We start from the raw sequence: 19,951 nt of genomic DNA on the forward strand, positions 1-19,951 counted from the left end.
CAAGGATATCTCTTGCAGTTTGGGCGAGCTTCTTGCTTCATTCTTGTCAAGTATTCGCAGATTTTTGGAGTGGAACTAGCTGGTAGAAGGCAGAGTTGTTAATTTTTCTGAGTTTTTTTAAGATCTTCTAGCCTTATTCTCATTCATTCGAAGGTGAAGCTGGATTTAAAATGCAGATTTATTGCATTTTTCTGAGTTTTCCAGATTCGTTGGAAGTAATTTTTGTGGACTTATTCAATTTTTTAGTGAGAAAAATCATTTTGTTGACTAAATGGAAGGAGAGTTTTGAAGTTATAACACTTGGTTTGTTGGATTGCAATCGTAAATGTTCTTAGGTTGAATTGTTTACATGTGAAAAATCCATTTTTGTGGCTAAGTATGAAAATGAAATAAAATCTCCGAGCACTTAGCCATTCTCAGCCTCGATTTTCTTTAATCCAAGATCTGATTTCTAACTTAAGCTTCGTGTTTATTTGCAGATTTTAGGCACGATGAAGTTCCAAGTAGACAAGGATGCTCCTCCTAAGTCGAGAATGACCTCGAAATGGAAGAATGTTAGCGACACCAACCTCAGGCATATCAATCTGAGGGAGTTCAAGAAGAGGATTTTCGGTTTGGATAACCTCGTGCCTACCATGACCACGCGAAAGATGATGAAAAGTGGCATCGTGCATGCTATCGGTTTTCTCCCTGCCATGCAGTGCACTGAGTTGGTAGCTGAGTGCGCTAGGCACTACAACCCTGTCAGTAGGGATATTGTCGCACCAGATGGAAGAGTGTTGGCAAACATCAGTGATGAGGCCATCAGGGAAGCCTTCAAAATTCCAGAATATCATATTGTTGTGTACGTAACCAAGGATGAAGTTGATCGCATGTATCAAGATCATTTGGAGGAGTATGACGCCATCGTCAACCATTCCTGGCTGGACAAGCCAAGGAAAGGTGCCTCCAAACTACAGAGGAAGAGCTTGGTTAGGGCGTACTTCAAGGAAGATATTGGAGATATGATTGTCCTGCTGAACAAGATAATGGGTAATCCCCAAGGTGCCCCATTTGAGCCTTGGATTTATTATTTCATAAATGAAATAATGAACGGAGTTAAGATGATAGACTGGGCTCGAATGATAAGTGATAACTTGGACAGCCAACTGAAAAATCTGGAAGCGAATAGGACCTTCTTCATGAGCTCGTACTTGTTCTATTCCCTGGCTAGAACCTACAGGTACAGAGGCCTCACCTGCAGAGGGGAAGTGGGAAACAAAGAAAATCAGTTTCCCGTCTATGACTGTTATCCCGAGCTTCACATGGAACAAAAGTTCCATTTCAAGAGGGTGAATGACACATTTCTCATGCACATCACACGAACGCTGCAAGGTGGACTACATAAGAGACTCTCTCAAGAGTCTATGGACTTCATCAGTAGATTCGGATATTGGTATATTCAATACCCGATGTTCACTTACATCAAAATTCAGGAGTTTTCCGGATCTCCTTATAAGCTCCCAGCTTATCCTACCAACCGAGTCGTGCTACTAGAGGTTGTAAGGCAATTGGAGGGATATATGACAGTTCAAAGAGATAAGCAGAAGAAGGCAGGAATCTCCTCTCTCACGATTGGAAATGGACTAGAGACGTGCCCGTCATCACAAGCCGCTGCCACTGCTGAGAAAGAGCTGGCTTGGTACCCTTTTTACCAGTACAAAGCAAGAAAGAATTTTGATCCATTCCAAAGCATGAAAAGGGTCGAAGGGATGACATTTGAGCACAGAGCTGATTTGGAAGATTATTGGGCTAACGCAACCGATAGTTTCGAAATCAAGAGGAGATTTTGGTCAAGGACTCCCTTGAGCAAGGTAAGAGCAACAGAAGTATTTAGAGTTGCTGATCAAGTAGAAGACAGCCTTGAGCTTCAGCAGCCAGGCTTTGAGAAGATGAGGAATGAGCCACTAGTCTTGATCAATTGGTCAGAGGGAGAGAAGTCAGATCTAGCAGACCTCACGAGGTCGGTGGTCGAGTACTCTAAGTGGTGGACATCTGAGAGGACGAAACAATTGAAGTCTAAAGGTATGGCCCTGACCTATGATTTAATGGGAGTAGATGACTCTCTATCCTCCAACCCTTGTACCTCTGTAGGCAATGCTCAGAATCCAAAGAGTGTTGGGTCCCGAAAGAGGAAGGAATTAGTGGGAAGCTTTGGAAAGGCCAGAGGAAAGAAAATTGTCGGGGAGAGACGGGAGTCCAACAAAGGCCATTCCATCCTGAGTGTCGCGTCTACTGTACCGGATCAAAATGCAATTGAAGAGCAAGAGATGGACACATATATGGTGAATAATGAAGTGAGAGTGCCTTCTCCTTCAATTGAGGAAATAATGAAAGAAGTTGTCCAAAGTCCAGACAGGGAACAGGTTTCAAATGCAACCACAGAAGTTGAAGAGCCTGAGCCCCCAGTAGTTTTCCTCGATGGTATAGTTACTGGACCACGAAGGGCACATGATGGGTTTGATCAAAACACTGTGGAGCAGCCAACCATTCCTGATTGGCTAAGGGAAAGGATAAGGGCTAAGGTCCCTAAGGAAACCCATTCTGAAGAGAATACAGCAGCATTTCTGGAAAAGGTGAACGAACCAGTCATAGTCAAGCCACCTAAGCTAGCTAGAAAATTCTCTTTGATTCAAAAGGATAGTGCAGGGTTTCGGACAGTTCAGATAGCTGTGCCAAAGGAAGGGAAAATTTGAGACAATATTGCCCCAGAGGATTATAAGATCACCACTATAGAGTTGGGTAAGCCTACCCAGGACCAAGAAGTCCAGTACTTTGATGACTCCTGCAATGCCCTCAAGGCGAGTCTAGCCCAAGAGAGGGAGAAAAGGAAGAAGGTGGAGGAAGAGAACCAGCAACCATGAGATACTGGTCACTCCTCCGCAGCCTCTTCAGCAAGAGTCAATGAAGGATTACGAGGACATGAAGGGCACATTCACACAGGCCAAGGAATGGATTTCAGACGCTTTGGCACGCGCTGACATACTTGTAGAAAATTTAGTATCAGCACATGAGTCGGCCTCTTCATTAGTCAGCCGGATTCAGGACCTAGCTGCAAATCAGGAAGATGTTGAAGAAATTCAAGATGAAATACTTTCGCAATTGAAGGTTATCTGAGGCCTATCAAAACGGAGTTTGGTGGATGCAGGTGTCATACAGGTTGGAGATAGATATGACTTTAACACCTTGTATTATGCTTTAGTCACCAGGATTGAAGTCCTAAAGAAATCTGAGACTAAGTGCTTTGAGACAGAGGAAAGTGTCAAGGAAATTTTGAGTAACGTGTTTCGTGTAGCATCAGAGATCTGGAAGAAAGAGAGTATACGAGAAAAACACTTGCAGGCAAAGAACTTGAGAGCCAGAATTCAGTCGAGCTTTTTCAAAGACTCGAGGATGATTGATAAGGGCCATCTTTCAAGGATTGCAAGTTTTCTCTTCATTGACGAGAACTTTCTTGCCCAAGCAGTTGAGTGGGAAGGCATCCTCGCCACATGTACTGATGATGTGGACATCATCGACTTCCAGACTAGCAACTTGCCAAGTGTCACTATGGAGGAGGTCAGGCTCACCGTGTCCAGATACATCGAATCTGCAAAAGGGGAAACTGGACACTAACCTCAGTGACAATAGCAACTATACCACATGTCACTTTCTTATTCTTTCAAACTAATAGAGTTTTGGGAAACCCTAATTAGGGTTTGTAGCTTTCAATCTGGGCCCTTAATCATTGTTTGATCTCGGCCGTTCATTTATTTTTGAAAAACTATATAAGGCTACCTTCTCTCATTTGGAGAGTGTGAGGTTTTTGACATATTGTTGCGTGAAGGTCAGTTTCGAATAATATATTGCATGTGCGCTTTCTCTCAAGGCTTTGTAATCCCTATTGTTTGAATGATTAGCATGGTTTCAATTTCCTCAACACTTTAGTTAAAATTAATCTAGCTTTGCTTTCATGTTGTTAAATTGAATGAAGGATTTGATAAGTGTTATTGACAGTGTATCTCTGCTCATACTTTTGGTGAATGGATGATTTCCATCTCACTGTGCAAAGTTAGTCAGAGCCTATCATCTGTGCATGCCAATATTTCAATCATAAGCACAACCCGTTGAAGATTGCACCCGCTTTGTGTAGTTGTCCTCAGTGTGGCGAAGCAAAGTGTGGTTTTCCGAGAGCACCCAACTAATACCTTCTCCGAAGTTCGTAGGTTTAGATCAGCTTCCTTAAACCCTATCTCTTTTTTCCTTTTTTTGAAAGTCTAAATCCCAAAAAACCTCAAAAAAAAAAGAGCACCTAAAATTGCTAAATCCGTCTAAGTCCAGCAGCTTCAAAGACAATTGTTAACGTAAGTCCCCCTTGAGATTTTCAACAAACACTACGAGTAGCTATCCCACTAAAGTCGCTTGTTTGCACATATAGACCTTGGAATCAGTAGTGATTTTTCAGGAGAGGATAAAATACCTTTGGGTATCTTATTCTAATGTTTGGTAGATGATAAAACAAACACCAACACATTCCAACTTGCACATCCTTTTGCACAAACAAAATAAAAAAGCAAAAGCATACTAAATTGGATGCTTCCACTTCCCACCATGTTGCATTTGAGGAAGAGCCAAATGGCAAACATACTTTTAGTGAGAGGCTAGTAGCATTGCTTGTGGTTCTTCTAATCTACCTACATCATCTAATTTCCATGATGATGATGATCGTTTCGAAAAGCCTGATGTTGTTGATTGTTGACATTATTATTTTAATACTGAACAATGAATATTTATCATGACATCCAAATTTGACTAATTGAAATTGAAGTAGTGCGTTTAATTTTTATGAGAGTTTTGTGCATTATATGATACTAGGTAGTATTTGGATAGGTGTGTATGTGTAAATGAATCAACATAATCCAAAAGAAAAATATTTGTCAAACCCACAAATTCAAACCAAAACCACCTTCTTGGATTAAATAAAACCAACAAACTATTTTATTTGAACCATGGGATATTTGATAAATCAAATAATTTTTTTTATCAATTGTCATTAAGAAGATGCTTCCCAAGTGGAACATTGCTTGGAACACTAAATTTGTGTGGACCAATATAAGCCCATATTGTCTACCATGATGCTCCTTAAATCTGAAACTAAAACAAATTTAAATTGCTTAAAAAAGATACATCGCCTAAGTATTTATACTGAATGAAGTACACTTTTGCAGCAATTCCTATTAACAAATATCATCATGATTATCAGTTCATGAATCAAATCAATTCTATTACTTTAATGCTGTAATTTTCCATTCTATGAATCCCAAAAGGCATCACCAAATATATGACTCGTTAAAATAATAATTAAAAGAAAAGATCAAATTCATTATTTGTAAATTCATAGCTTAGATAAGGTAATTTACTCTGTATTAATAAAAAAGAAGAAGTATCCTACATTTACTTTTCTAAATGACTCTAATTGGTGTGCCTAAACAAGACCTACACTCCAACAAAGCAAAGACAATGTAGAGTGTCAAGGATTGACAAAAAAATATATATTGAAATCAATCTTAACATCATACCTGATTTAGGACATTACAAAACCCATATATGGCATCATCACATAACTTGTTTGGTATAAAAACTCAGCTACAATTCTCTCATGTTTTAGCCTAAAACAAAGTCTGGTTTGTACCTGGTGCATCTATTGGTTTGAGTCCCCTATGGGTCCAACCAAGATCCTATCAAAGGGACCTAGATTCATCCATGTATGTTGTAGGCACACCCAAATGTGTTTGGAAGTATCTAGGGCAAAGCCAAGCAAAACTAGGTGCCCAAAATAAGCATTTAGGGATTATTACAAATTAATCATATTGATCCTTTTTCTCAAGGTTGAGAGTTTGATGGATATCAAAAGCAAAAAGACACTAAATAGATTGGTTAATAATATATGTTTTCCCAAACTAACATAACCATCAAAGATGAAAACACTCCACTGTCCAAAATAAGTATTAAGGGATTATTACAAATTAATCATATCGATCCTTTTTCTCAAGGTTGAGAGTTTGATGGATATCAAAGCAGAAAGACGCTAAATAGATTGGTTAATAATATATGCTTTCCCAAACTAACATAACCATCAAAGATGCAAACACTCCACTGCCCAAAATAAGTACTAAGGGATTATTACAAATTAATCATATCGATCCTTTCTCAAGGTTGAGAGTTTGATGGATATCAAAAGCAAAAAGACACTAAATAGATTGGTTAATAATATATGCTTTCCCAAACTAACATAACCATCAAAGATGCAAACACTCCACAAACAAGATGGTTAAAGAAACCTCACATTTAGTTCTTTAATATCTCTAGTAAGGCATCACTTGAACAAAGAGCAAGACCCAAACTAGGACAAAAACCTAAGAAAGGTTCCTACAAAACCCAATAAAATAGATAGATATACTGTTGTCCCCAAAATTGTCCCTTGCCATCCCCGAAAAATGCCCCCCACTGTCACTTACAAAAAACATCAAGTTGTCCCATACTGTACCAAAAAATCCCCTCCAAACTATTGTCCCCAATATGCATCTTGTTGTCCCTTGTCATCCCCAAAAAAGACCCCTCATACCCTCATTCCTGAAACAGATCATGTTGTCATTTACCATCCTCAATGCCACACAATTTACCATCTGTAAAATACATCTAGCTGTCCCGCTATCGTCCTCATCCCAAATACATCATCGAACATCACAAGTTAATGCTATTTAATGCAATATATAGAAAAAAGCAAACCATGGATAAGACACTAGAATTAACAACATATGAAGCTTATGTTGACAGAAATTTATTCCTAAAAATGGAGAATTCTATGTATCATTTCAGCCACAAAGCCAAAAAAATAGTGATGACAACCAAAAAATAATATATTACAATCAATTTAGAAAGGATATAAATAATAATATGAAACTAAAGAACCAACACAAAAGACTTTCAAAGGAAAAAAGAACAATTGTTCCAAATTAAAAATACAACTTTCGAGAATGGTAGCCTAAGAATGTGAATTGACTCCAAAAAAAGAACAAAAAGACACTACCAAAACATTGGGTAATTTTTTTTTACTAATTCAAGGGGTATCATACCAAACCTTTTGGTACTCAATTTGACTGTGTCCAATTGTGCTTGAATCCTAGCCCCCTTTACGTGTTTTTTCCTTATATTGCCTCTAAAGATAGCCTATCTAAGATAGGTCCTAATGGATCTCCTAACAAGCTATCCACCTATCATCCTATTACAAAGGTAATTGGCTAAATTACATGAATGATCGAAAGATCATTTATAGAGTTACAAGATCGATGTTTCCATAAAGAAACAATCGATTACAAAAGACGAAATTAGAAACTAACTAACAAACTAAGATGCCCATTAACAAACAGAATAAGAAGATATTATTCTAATACCCTCCCTTAATGGTCATCGTTCTAACTACCCAAAGCAAAACAGAGAAGGCAGCCCCCTTCTTCTCAGAACGTTCTGCGATGAGAGCCTACCACTAACCCTCCCAAAATCTGGAGAGCTTCTGGATAGCACAAATCATTCACAAACTTTTGCAGATGAGCACAACGCCCCAAAACAGACTGCAAGAAGCCATGATTTTTGAGGAAAAAATCATTAAACCCAGAAACTGAAGGTTACAAAACATCGTTTTTTTGGAAAAAAAAAAAAAAAGGGTAAAAAACCCTAAGACGGTTAAAACTTGTATCCATGATTTTTTAAGAAAGAAAAAATCATGCAAAACCCAAAATCTCATGCGAACATCACGAATTACAAATATGACCAAACACGATTTTTGAGGAGAAAAATCGATCAAAACCCAGAAATCCGAGGCACGGATCAGAATACAAAACTTCGTTTTTTAGGTAAAATGGTAAAACCCAACAGAATTTTTTAAGGATAAAAATTATTAAAACCCACCCAAAATTTTTAAAGGAAAAAATATATGAAAACCCATCAAAATAATTTTTGTGGACAAAATTATTAAAACCCACAGTAATTTTTTTAAGGGACCAAAAACACTAAAACCCACCAAATATCTTTCATCACATTAAGGCATGAACATGGACTCCACCAAACCCTAGCCGTAGGAGAAAATATAGAGGGTTTGGAATAAACCCTAAGCGGCAAATTTAGTGAAGAAGTTGTAGAAAAAATCACACAAGATGACAAAAAACCCTCAAGGTAGATGTGCAAAGGCGTCGATCACAAGCCAAAATCACAGGTTTTGAAGCAAAATTGAGTGCAAGGCTGAGCGATTCCCGCCGTCACACACAGAAGACAAATACTGTCAATGCAAAACACATAAATTAGTGCCGAAATCTTCTCACACAGGCGTAGAATGACGTTGAAAAAAATTTCTTTGCGGATTTTTTTATCAAAGCCGTCATGAAAATACAGAATCGTGTCGCCAAGAATAACGGAGGTCGAGAACAAAAAACACGAATAGAGGCGCGAAAAAGAGACGTGTGACTTCCTTGCACGAATAGAGGTGCCAGAAAAATTGACGAAATCCCTTGTCTTGCGAGATATGCTCGAGCAGAACACGGGCTTACAAAAAAACACGATTTGCAGGTGTTAAGCCGAAAATGCAAAGAGAAGAAAATCACGTGTAAGCACCCACAATCATTGACAGAAAAACGAACGCGGGTAGGAGAAAAATAAATTTCCCCAAGGCAGACCCGCAGTGCAGACATAGGAGCCAAGAAAATAAAACTGAAAAAACCAGTTAACTGGAATAATTTCAAAAATATCCACTAATTGGAAAAAATTTCAAAAAAAATCCCCTAAAGCTCTGATACCATATTACAAAGGTAATTGGATAAATTAAATGACTGATCAAAAGATCAATTATAGAGTTTCCATAAAGAAACAATCGATAACAGAAGACAAAATTAGAAACTAACTAACTAACTAAGATGACCATTAACAAACAGAATAAGAAGATATTATTCTAATACATCCTCATCCCAACAAAATCATGGAACATTACAAAATAAATTTATTTGAATGCAATATAGAGAAAGTAACCAAAGCATGGATAAGCCACTAGAATTAACAAGCTATGATGCTTATATTGCCACAAACTTGTTCCCAAAAATGGAGAATCCTATATCATTTCAACAACAACGGCAAAAAAATAGTGAACACAACCGGCAAATAATATATTACAATCAATTTAGAAAGGATATAAATAATAATAGGAGACTAAAGAACCAACACAAAAGACTTACAAAGTAAAAAATAACAGCTATTCCAAATAACAAATACAATTTTGGAAAATGTATGTGCCCTAAGAATGCAAAGAATTAACTCCAAAAAAGTCACTATCAAAACATTGAGTAATTTTTTTGACTGATTCAAGGGATATCTTGTCAAACCTCTTGGCATCCAATTTCACCATGTTCAATTGTGCTTGAATCCATAGCACCTATTGGAAATAATGTCATTGATGTCAAAGCTGAGAAGACAAAGTTGTCATTGATGTCACTGATCAGAAGTTGGTTGAGCGGCGTGGATCACAGTCTGAGGTATTTGATGGTTTTGGAGTGAAGGTTGCGGATGGTGCAATTTTGGGCTCTATTAGGAGGATTCCACAGCTTAGCATTCAGATGGGGGATTATACCTTGACAAATGACTTTTATATTCTACCTCTGGAGGACTATGATGTGGTTTTGGGCATGCAGTGGTTACAGGGTATTGGGAGGTATATTATTGATCACCACCGCATGCATTTAGAGTTGTCTGGCGGGAAGAAGATAATTTTGAGGGTAGCTTCAGACGGTGGACCTAAAGAGGTGTCTTCTCGCAAGATGGAGACTATTATTAGACATGATGATGTGATTTGGGCTACACGTTGTTTGGTGAAGTCCAAAACACCTACACCTCAAGATGGCAGGGCGTTTCATGTTGATATTCAGTCAATGATGGACTGGCATGGCAAAGTCTTTGGTGACATACCTGCTGGTGTACCTCCAGATAGAGGGTTTGAGCATGGGATAGAGATGGAGGATGGAGCTAAGCCAGTGATTACCACTGCGTATCGTCATCCTAGAGCATACAAGGATGAGATTGAGAAGACTATTCATGAGTTGTTGGGCATGGGCTTCATTCACCCTAGCTCGAGCCCCTTTGCTTCTTCTGTGGTGCTTGTTAAGAAGAAGGATGGAACTCTGCGGATGTGTATTGATTACCGGGTGTTGAACAAGAAGACAATCAAGAACAGATATCCTATTCCACGCATTGATGAGTTGTTGGATGAGCTTCATGGATCTATCTACTTCTCTAAGATTGATCTTCGTTCAGGCTATCATCAGATTCGTGTACGAGCAGAGGATGTACACAAGACTGCTTTCCGTTGTCACCATGGGCACTATGAGTTTTTGGTGATGCCTTTTGGCCTTACCAATGCGCCAGCCACTTTCCAGTCGTATATGAACCATATCTTCAACAAGCAGTTGAGGAAGTCAGTTCTAGTGTTCTTTGACGATATCCTGATTTACAGTCATACTTGGGAGGACCATCTCAGACATGTTGAGGAGGTACTTAGCATCATGGAGAGTCCGTCTCTATTTGCTAAGTTGTCCAAATGTGAGTTTGGACTTAGAGAGGTCTTATATCTGGGTCATGTGATCAATGCTGATGGGGTGAAGGTGCATGAGGAGAAAATTCAGGCGATTTGTGATTGGCCCTGTCCTCGGAACATTACTGAGTTACATGGATTCCTCAGTCTATGTGCTTACTACAGGAGATTTGTGAGGGGCTTCTCTCAATTGGCAGCACCCCTGACAAACCTCACAAAGAGAGGAGCTTTCAAATGGACAGAACAGGCACAGGGGGTCTTTGACAGACTCAAGGAGGTTATGAGCACTTGTCCAGTTTTGGCACTCCCTGACTTCTCGCAGCCATTTGTACTTGAGTGTGATGCTTCAGGTGTGGGCATTGGAGCGGTGTTGATGCAGAACAGACATCCCATTGCTTATGAGAGTAGGAAGTTGCGTGATAATGAGAGGTTGTATTCTACATATGATAAGGAAATGTTGGCTATTATGCATGCATTAGCCAAGTTCAGACAGTATCTTATTGGCAGCAAATTCGTGGTAAGAACAGACCACAACAGTTTGAAGTATTTCCTTGATCAGACAGAGCTCAATGATCGTCAACAGAAATGGGTAAGCAAGATCCAGGCCTATGATTTTGATATCGAATTCATTAAGGGAAAGAATAATAGTGTTGTTGATGCACTTTCTAGGAAACCATCACTTGCTGCCCTATGCTCATTGAGTGAGATTTCAGCAGATTGAAAGGCTCAACTTTTAGTTGAGTACTCCAAAAATCAGCACGCTTGTGAGATCATGGATGGATTGGTATTGGATGATAGGTACAGTGTGGTGGATGATGTCATTTACTACAAAGGCAGGGTATATCTTGTTCCAGGTTCTCAGTTGAAGGAACAGATTCTGCATGCTTACCATGATACTCCTACCGCAGGACACCCAGGGTATGGTAAGACTTACAAAGCGGTTCGGGAGAGATTCTTTTGGAAGGGTCTCAAAGATGATGTTCTACGTCATGTCCGTGAGTGTATGACGTGCCAGCAGAATAAGTCTGAGCATACTTTTCCTGTTGGTTTGTTGCAGCCCTTACCTATACCGGAACAGAAGTGGACAGGGATCTCTATAGATTTCATTACAGGTCTTCCTCGGGTTCAAGGGAAAGATTGTATCTACATCGTAGTGGACAGGTTAACTAAATATGCCCACTTCTTTCCTATTGCAGTTGATTTCACAGCATCTCAGGTAGCTGAGCTATTTTTCAGAGAGGTGTTTAGACTCCATGGCCTCCCCAAGACCATAGTGAGTGACAGGGATAGTAGGTTCATGAGTTCTTTCTGGCAAGAACTTTTCAAGCTCGCCGGTACGGAATTGACACCTAGTACCAACTACCACCCACAGACAGATGGGCAGACCGAGATTGTTAATAAGTGGGTTGAGGGGTATTTGCGCAGCTATGTGGCAGGACAGCAGAAGGCATGTGTGTGTTGGTTGTATTTGGGCGAGTATTGTTATAATACTACACACCATATGTCTATTGCTATGACTCCTTTTAGAGCCCTCTATGGTTACGATGCATTATCTTTTGTTGATCTCGCTGTAGGTGACAGCAAGGCTCCTTTGGCACAGGATTGGTTACAAGAGAACCAGAATATCATGAGATCTCTCAGGGAGAATTTGCAGCAGGCACAAAATCAGCAGAATGTTTACGCTGATCAGCACAGGACTGAGAGGGTATTTGAGGTGGATGATATGGTTTTCCTACGTCTGTAGCCTTACCGGCAGAGCACCCTTAAAAGGGGTGGAGCTGAGAAGCTCAAGCCTCGTTTTTACGGGCCATACAGGATTCTCAAGCATGTTGGAGAGGTTGCCTATGAGATTGAGTTACCACCTAGCAGTCAGATTCATAATGTGTTCCACGTGTCCTATCTAAAAAAGGCACTGGGGCAACATATTGTAGCATCTCCCGATCTACCTCCCTTGGATGAGGAAGGTAAGCTAATGTTGGTTCCTGAGGAGATCTTGGAAGAGAGGGAACGCCGACTGAGGAGCAGGGTGATTCAGGAGTACTTGGTTCACTGGAGGGGTCTCCCCATAGAGGACGCCACTTGGGAGGGAGAGGCTATTTTGCAGCATCCAGCTTTGCAGTTGCTTGTGGGCAAGCATCTCCGAGAGGGGAGGACTGTCATGTCCCCTCTTTAGCTCTGTCTAGCAGAGACATGTGAGTTAGCTTATTATGGAGTCTTGTAGGGTGGCAATGGTGGATAGAGACTCAGTCAGGATATTCAGTGTTTGGATTTGGTGTTTCTGGCAGTAGTAGACCAGTTTGGAGCAGTTCCTTGATTTTAGGGGGCAGTTCCTACATTTTAGGAGGTTATTCCTACTTTTAGGAGGTTATGACAGCATCCAAGGTTGGGGTTCCATGAGACCATTCCTTGGTTTTAGTTTCAGGAGATTTGGGTGTGTTTCCTAGTTTCTAGGAGCATCCCTAGATTTTAGGGATGAGACTGCCAGTTGATCCATGATTTCCGACATCAGTCACAGTCAGGTGACAAGTTCAGTTTCAGGCTTTTGGTGTGTTTCGAGCTTTCTGTAGCTATTTGGGTTATATTTTTAATATATTTAAATATTTCCTAAGTTAGCGTTTTAATATTTTAAATAAGGCTATGTCTATAGCCATTTCGGAGTAATAAGGGGTTTTGGGCTTCATCTGGATTCGTATGCCTGTGTGTTATAGCTCATTGGAAAGGTCTTGAACTTTTCTAAATGATTTTCACTTGCCAGGGTCCTTTTGGCACTTGGAGTTATTTTATATTGAAAAAGTGGTGTTTTTTCTATACTTGGGCACCCAATACTGGGAAATATGACTTTATATTAAAGCGCACTTTTCATATATCTTGAGGGTTCGATTTGGAAGGAAAGAGATATAGGGAGAAGGAAATCTAATTTCTCATTATCTTTTACATATTGAAAACTTGTTTGGTGCGATATTGCTCTGGTAGAGCAATTCTTCAATCTGGGACGCAAACCCCATGATTGGTACTGGCTGGGACGTAGCCCTCAGCTATTGATTGGCAGTGGATTATTTTGGCATTGGCATTATTGGTTAGAGTGTATGCACTATTCCTTGTGGAGATTCAAATTGCTTGGTGAGGGTTTCAGCAGGGTGGTTGATTTCCCAGCTGGTGCGTGATTGTTTCAGTTTGATGCCACCATTACAGCAGGTACACTTTACGCTGGAAGTGGTGAAGACTTCAATTCAGCCATAGCTGGTGTTCTTGGTTTGGGTTCATCATCTACCCTTCAGTTGGCGCCATTATTGGATGTAAGCACATCCCCAGTGCGTAGGGAATAATCTGGATATTATAAATCAGAAATCTGCCTCGTACGATTTGTATCAATTCTGATTTAATTGAATGTTCTTACTTGTTTCAGCTTCCTTCCTTATTTGCTGTTCTTTATTCATTACTTGCTTATATATTCAAAAAAATACAAAAAGAAACCAAACATTCTGCAACTTCTCTCTATTCTGTAAGACCATCAGCAAAATCACAGGAAAATATAGTTTATTATTTTAAAAATTACAGCAGATCAGCAAGGGTATCCATCAGGGATCTTTCAGGCTACACACAAAGACAAATCTACCCAAGTTTCAGTGGTTGTGCTCCAAAAGACAGAAAGTTAGAAGTGACACTGTTCACCATTCTAGTTTGTTGACTGTGCTGAAGGTTTTGTTGGATGCGCCAGAGAATGGAAGTGTGCGCCAATTGGAGGAAGCATGTGAAAGTAGTTTGGAACCACTTGAGTTTATGATGGGAAACACAGCATTTTCTCACTCCTAGTATAACATGTTGTACTTAGGACCAAGATGACTACACGTTTCATGGTGTTTGAATTAAGGGAAGTTATCCTTGGCCGACTTGCAAACAATGTAAATAAGTTCTAGGCCAACATGAAGATGCAAAAAATGTATTGTAATGCATATGTATTCTCAACCAATTCTATTCCAATAATGTAATGTGTATAGTTGAACATCATGCAATGAGAAGAAGAAGGTGGTGAATGAACATTTGTGGTAAAGTGTGCAAACTCAGATACAATATCCTGTACACAATTTGAGAGTGTTATGAAGCAGATCTGATCAGACAAGTGATTCAGATAGAGTGTGATAGATCCTCATCACATATCTTTTGTATTTCATATATTTTTTTTGTAGTTGAGGTTGGTGCCACATAATCTGAGTTGGTGCTCAGTTCTTTGGATCAGGGGATTGGTGTCTCGTATAGGTTGGTACCCTCAAATCAAATTGGAGATTGGTGTCTCCATCTTGGATTGTAATTCCTGTGGGTTGGTGCCTACAAAATCACTGTAAGCTTGTTATTATTTTTGTGAGGCAGGATTTGGGCAATTGATCCAAGCAGCTATTCTCACCATGGTTTTTCCCTTATGGGTTTCTACATTAAAATTTGGTGTTCTCTTGTGTTACTGTGTGGATGTGTTTATCTCTTGCATAGATGCTTTGATGATATAGTAAGATGTGGTAATGGTATGTTGCATTAAGTTTTGAAATCAAAAATTGGTATATGCTGGATTCACCCCCCACCCCCAACCTCAGTATATCTATGTGCATAACATGCTTTTGACATTATAAGGTTTTAAATATGGATTACTAAAAATATATAATGGTTGATAGAGACCCTAACTTTATAAGATACAACAGCAATGCCCAAATTCTAACATATAAACTTCTACACAAATAAATTTTAACTTGTACAGCTCAGAACCTACCTCTGCATCTGCATCTGGCATGTTCATCTTCCACATTATTGAGCTTTGAACTTGATTAGAAACTACATGAAAACAAAGTTCCTTCTCTGCTAGCCTATTCAGAAGATGTCCTGCAGGAAATTTAATGATACAAAATATTACAATTAATTGCACGCATTTACCAGAATATGACAATATATTTTACCCTGCTTGAAAAAGCCATCAAGAGAAAAGCTACACATGCCTGCAATTAACCCTTTCTCAATTACTTTGGTATCAATCTCAGCTGATATAGCTTTTAATGCAAATTTTCCTTTCTCCCATTTCTCCCTCTCCTTGTGCCGCTTTCGCATCTCTGCGGCTTCTGCCTTGGCCGCTGCTTTCTGCATCTTCTCTTCCTAAGCAGAAAGAAGTCAATAAAGTCAGACAACACAGTATATATACTTCAATAAAGCAATTGAACTTTGAAGTTGAGAGATAATAAATGCATATAAAGGAACTTGCCTCCTTTTTTACTCTCTTTTCTTCCTTCTGTCGCTGTTTCTCCTCTTCTTTTTCTCGCTTGTGTCTTGCAATCTCTTCTTGTTTGTGTTTTCTGTCTTCTTCCCTTTCGTTTCTAGTGATTCCACTTTGTTTACCTTGTCTTTTGTTACCACACACTTTTGGAGCCAGATCTGTTTTATCTTGACACATATCTCCCTGCCAGCCTAAATAATTTAGTCAAGAATGTCTACATTCTAGGATTATTCAATGTTTGTTGATTGTCTTAAACTTGCTTATAGGCCATCCATAGAAAAATCTGCTACCACCAAACTACTGTAAAATAATAGTTTGATGCCCAGGAAAGAATAGAACTGGAAGTTCTTATACACTTGTTACAAAGAAAAGAAAAATACATAAAGCAGAAATAGGAGGAGAAACATGTAACTCTAATCTGAGGTTTGTTGTGTGTACCTCTGTTGACTTCCAGCTCTTAATATGCATATGTTGTTCTACAGCCCCTCTTATGCTATTATGTGATAATCCATTGTCTTTGCATATTTCTGCATTACCTATAGTACAGTTTACGCGCTCATTTTTCATATATATTGGGCTATCAAGTGAATCTGATGATGATTCGTCTTCAGAACTATCCTGAATAACACACACATTATTCATCATACCCCTACTTATTTCGAATCCCCTTTTACAACTCTCAAATGGGTCCATATCTCCTATGTTACCAGCAATATCTGGCATATAAAAGCTATTGTTTCCCATAGACATGTTGATAGCTGCTTCAGAAACATTCCCCAATTCTCTTACATCTGAATTTATTTCTACTGACTCTGCTGTTGATCCTTTTTCATCCTTATTATGGTGAAAAACTTCTGAATCAGTACTCTCTGTAGCTTTACTTATATTTTCCACTTTATATAAGTCAATCTCCTCTGAGAAATCATGGGAAGAAACTTCAGAAACAACTTCAAATGCAATTTTCCTAAGGCCACTATCAACAAATTCCATTTCAAGTGTAACTAATTTGTCTTCCTCAATCTTTTCTCCAGAACTTAGGGTCTTACCCTGTTCTTCAGAATCCAACCTCTTATCTAAGAAACAAATAGCATCTTCACTGGAGGGGCCTATATCTTTTAATTTTTCTAGTGAGCAAGGCCCATAAGCATCAAAGTTAGGTTTTTCCTCTTTGGTTGCACCACTAATGCACCCGTCGGACTCATTGTCCGAATCCAAGCAAATTACATCAGCTCCACCTTACAACATAAACAATAAAAAAAAGAATGAGCATGAATCCAACTTCCAACTTTATTTGTCTGCAACACATGGAAAAGCAGCATTCCTTTTGTTTCAATTAACTGACAAGGAAACAAACACGCATAAAAATTCAGACATCAGAAATTTTAGAGTGGACTATTTAAAATTTGTTTTTACCTGCAATTCCAGTACTAAGCAAAGCATCAACTTTAGATTTCTCTTCTTTGGTTGCATGACTAAGACACCCATTGGACTCGTTGTCCAAGTCCAAGCAAATCACATCAGCTCCACCTGGCAACATAAAGGATAAAAAGGAGGAAAGTGAGCACGAATCCAACCCTAAAGTATTTTTTTTTCTTTTATTAACAAATGTTTCAAGTGTTTGTGTTATGTGAGAGCCCTTAAAAACTCCATTAGCGAAATGTCTATTTATTAGAGACATCTTAAAATTGCTTTAAATTACATAAATCAAATATAGACAAGAAAATATCAATAGACAAACACAGTTGTCAATTTGAAAGCAGACATTTATTCAAAAGGATACAAGCTGCCTCCTGTTTCTACAAGTCAGTTGTAAAACCCGCAACAAAATGATTATTTGATGCATCGAGAGAAAGATGCTCTTAAGGCCTGCTAATTGGAAACCTAATAACATGCCCTTGAAGCCCATCCCTAGTGACTTCCCTGGAAGGCCTGCATGCACATTTTCAACACCCATCCTGGATGACATGAAAAGTTTTCCTCCAAATAAGGAAGCAAGGATACCACCACCAACTATCCTACCCAGCCCCATTCCACCGAAACCAAGTCAACTGCACTCAGGCTGCTTGAACCAAATGAAGGAAGCTATCCAAGTGACAATGTTTCAATTAGTTTTGTTATCATTAAGGCTTTGCAAGTGCGAACACTAGGTTATCACAATAGCACAAGACAAGTGAGTGGGTTTTCCATTAATCCATTTCGCACATATGTGTCATAAGCAGCCCCAAGTGTGTCAGTTTCCCTCAACAAACAGTGAGACCTCTCGCCAAAGAGAGAATCGTCTCAAGGAAGATATGCAGGGTTGACACCAATGTAAATAATCATAGATAGAAGCTTGTAATATAAGTAAACTCAGTCAACGGGAAAGCCAGATGAAAACATCGCTGTTCCATTCAATATGCCCTTCAAACATATACTGAAACCGACAATTTCCTCAAACTATGTCAAGACCGAAACACTAATTAAACAGGAACCCTCATTGTAGCATTAGTGACTTTGAGGGCGAGAAACACAACTTTCTCCCTGAAACTCGAATAAAATAAGAATCCCCATTATAGCATTAGTCACTTTGAGAGCAGGAAACAGAACAAATACAAATGTTGTGCCAGTTGTGCCAATCATTACGGCCCTCAATTATAATTTTAAAAACCGACAAAATCTTAAAACCCCAACACTTAACCTACAAACAGAACATACAGAGCAGACCAAACACGAAATAAATTTAAATCTCACAATCATACTTCACACAGAATTTATTCAATATCAGATTGCTTAAACTCCATCTAGCTAGCAATTAGCTTGAAAATCTAATATCAAGAATGCATAAAATCTTTGTAAAACCGTAATGCATTGCATAAACGGTTTAAATCTTTACGATGTCGTCATAGATAAAGAAAATTGCGATCTGGCAGCTAACGAACGACCAAATCTTAAAACCCAATGATTACCAAAATTGTAAGCTACAAATCACTATTTATAAATTTTGAAAACCTTTTAAAAGAAGAATAACCAAATTCAAAGCTAGAATCGTCTTTTAACGAAGAAGTCGCGTATTTAAATACCATATTCCAGACGCGGGCGCTTGGCTACAGAGGCCAGAGCCACAGTACACGCATCCCTCTCAGCCCCTCCATTGTTCCGAAACGAGTCCGCCATTGTTCTTTACACAATGAAAAAAAAAAACCTGCTCCAAATCACACCAAAATCCTTAAAATTAAAGAGAACTTCTATCGCAACAAACAACCATCAAAGTAACTGCAAAATGAATTAGAGCCCAGAAAATGAGGAATATAACCTCAATAAAAAATTTACCAAATTCTCCGCACAAAAGCTCGATTCACATTACTCCTTACCCCCGTAATGAAAATTACCAAAGGCTTTTGAGATTGTCCGGCAATTTAAGGTGAAAGAAAGCGATTTCAGAGCTAAAATGGGGTTCCGTCGGCGTCCAAAACCATAAACCTGCCCTTCTTGTACTTCCGCAACATCCAAAACAAACATGACAACAAAATTTTATTGCTGCCAGTACGTTTATAAAGTATTAAACATATGTATATATGATATTTTGTACGATGAAGGTTGCAGGCATCACAAATTTTTGCAGAAAGTTTTGCTTCGGCTGCGCTTTGAAGACGGAGTAAAACGATACAGTCTTCAAATCGCGCTCAATTCTGCATTTCCATTCAAAATTCCCCAAAATCAAATTGCAACGGGATATTTTTTAATCGGCTAATTAAATAAATGCAATAAATAACCACAATTAATCTCTATAAAAGAGTGATGTTAAAGAATTGTAATGAATGTATAAAAGTTAAATATGAGGGTTGGGAAATTTGATTTTAAAGTGACGAAGAAGAGATATTATTGATGTTTTTTAAATGTGTTTGTCAATATTCACATATTTTTCATATTGAGGGACTCCGTATCAAGATGTGCTCCTAGAAATAAGAGTTAAAATATTCAAATATATATTGGTATTATAAATTAGAATGATTTGAAGTTATTTGGATTGCAAGAAGTCTTTGATCAACTAAATATGATGGAAAAAAGGC

At 38.7% G+C, this 19,951-nt stretch overlaps 1 protein-coding gene across 3 annotated transcripts in view; it reads right to left on the minus strand.

The window, feature by feature from the left end:
• Positions 1 to 19,608, minus strand: part of LOC131059929 (crossover junction endonuclease EME1B) — a 96,682-nt gene extending 77,074 nt beyond the window's left edge. Inside the window, exons 1-7 of one of the 3 annotated variants that reach the window (XM_059207795.1) lie at positions 19,212 to 19,608; positions 18,962 to 19,083; positions 17,316 to 17,429; positions 16,341 to 17,137; positions 15,891 to 16,085; positions 15,631 to 15,784; positions 15,408 to 15,517 (exon numbers count right to left, since the gene is read on the minus strand). In XM_059207795.1, coding sequence (XP_059063778.1) covers positions 15,408 to 15,517; positions 15,631 to 15,784; positions 15,891 to 16,085; positions 16,341 to 17,137; positions 17,316 to 17,429; positions 18,962 to 19,055 — 1,464 coding nt within the window. In that variant the 5' untranslated portion in view covers positions 19,056 to 19,083; positions 19,212 to 19,608. Of the gene's footprint in view, positions 1 to 15,407; positions 15,518 to 15,630; positions 15,785 to 15,886; positions 16,086 to 16,340; positions 17,138 to 17,315; positions 17,430 to 18,961; positions 19,084 to 19,194 lie in introns of all 3 variants that reach the window. The other 2 variants (XM_057992997.2, XM_059207796.1) reach the window with 2 other exon arrangements.
• Positions 19,609 to 19,951: the final 343 nt, after the last annotated feature.

This window comes from Cryptomeria japonica, chromosome 7, assembly GCF_030272615.1.
Source record: "Cryptomeria japonica chromosome 7, Sugi_1.0, whole genome shotgun sequence".
NCBI classification, from domain to species: domain Eukaryota; kingdom Viridiplantae; phylum Streptophyta; class Pinopsida; order Cupressales; family Cupressaceae; genus Cryptomeria; species Cryptomeria japonica.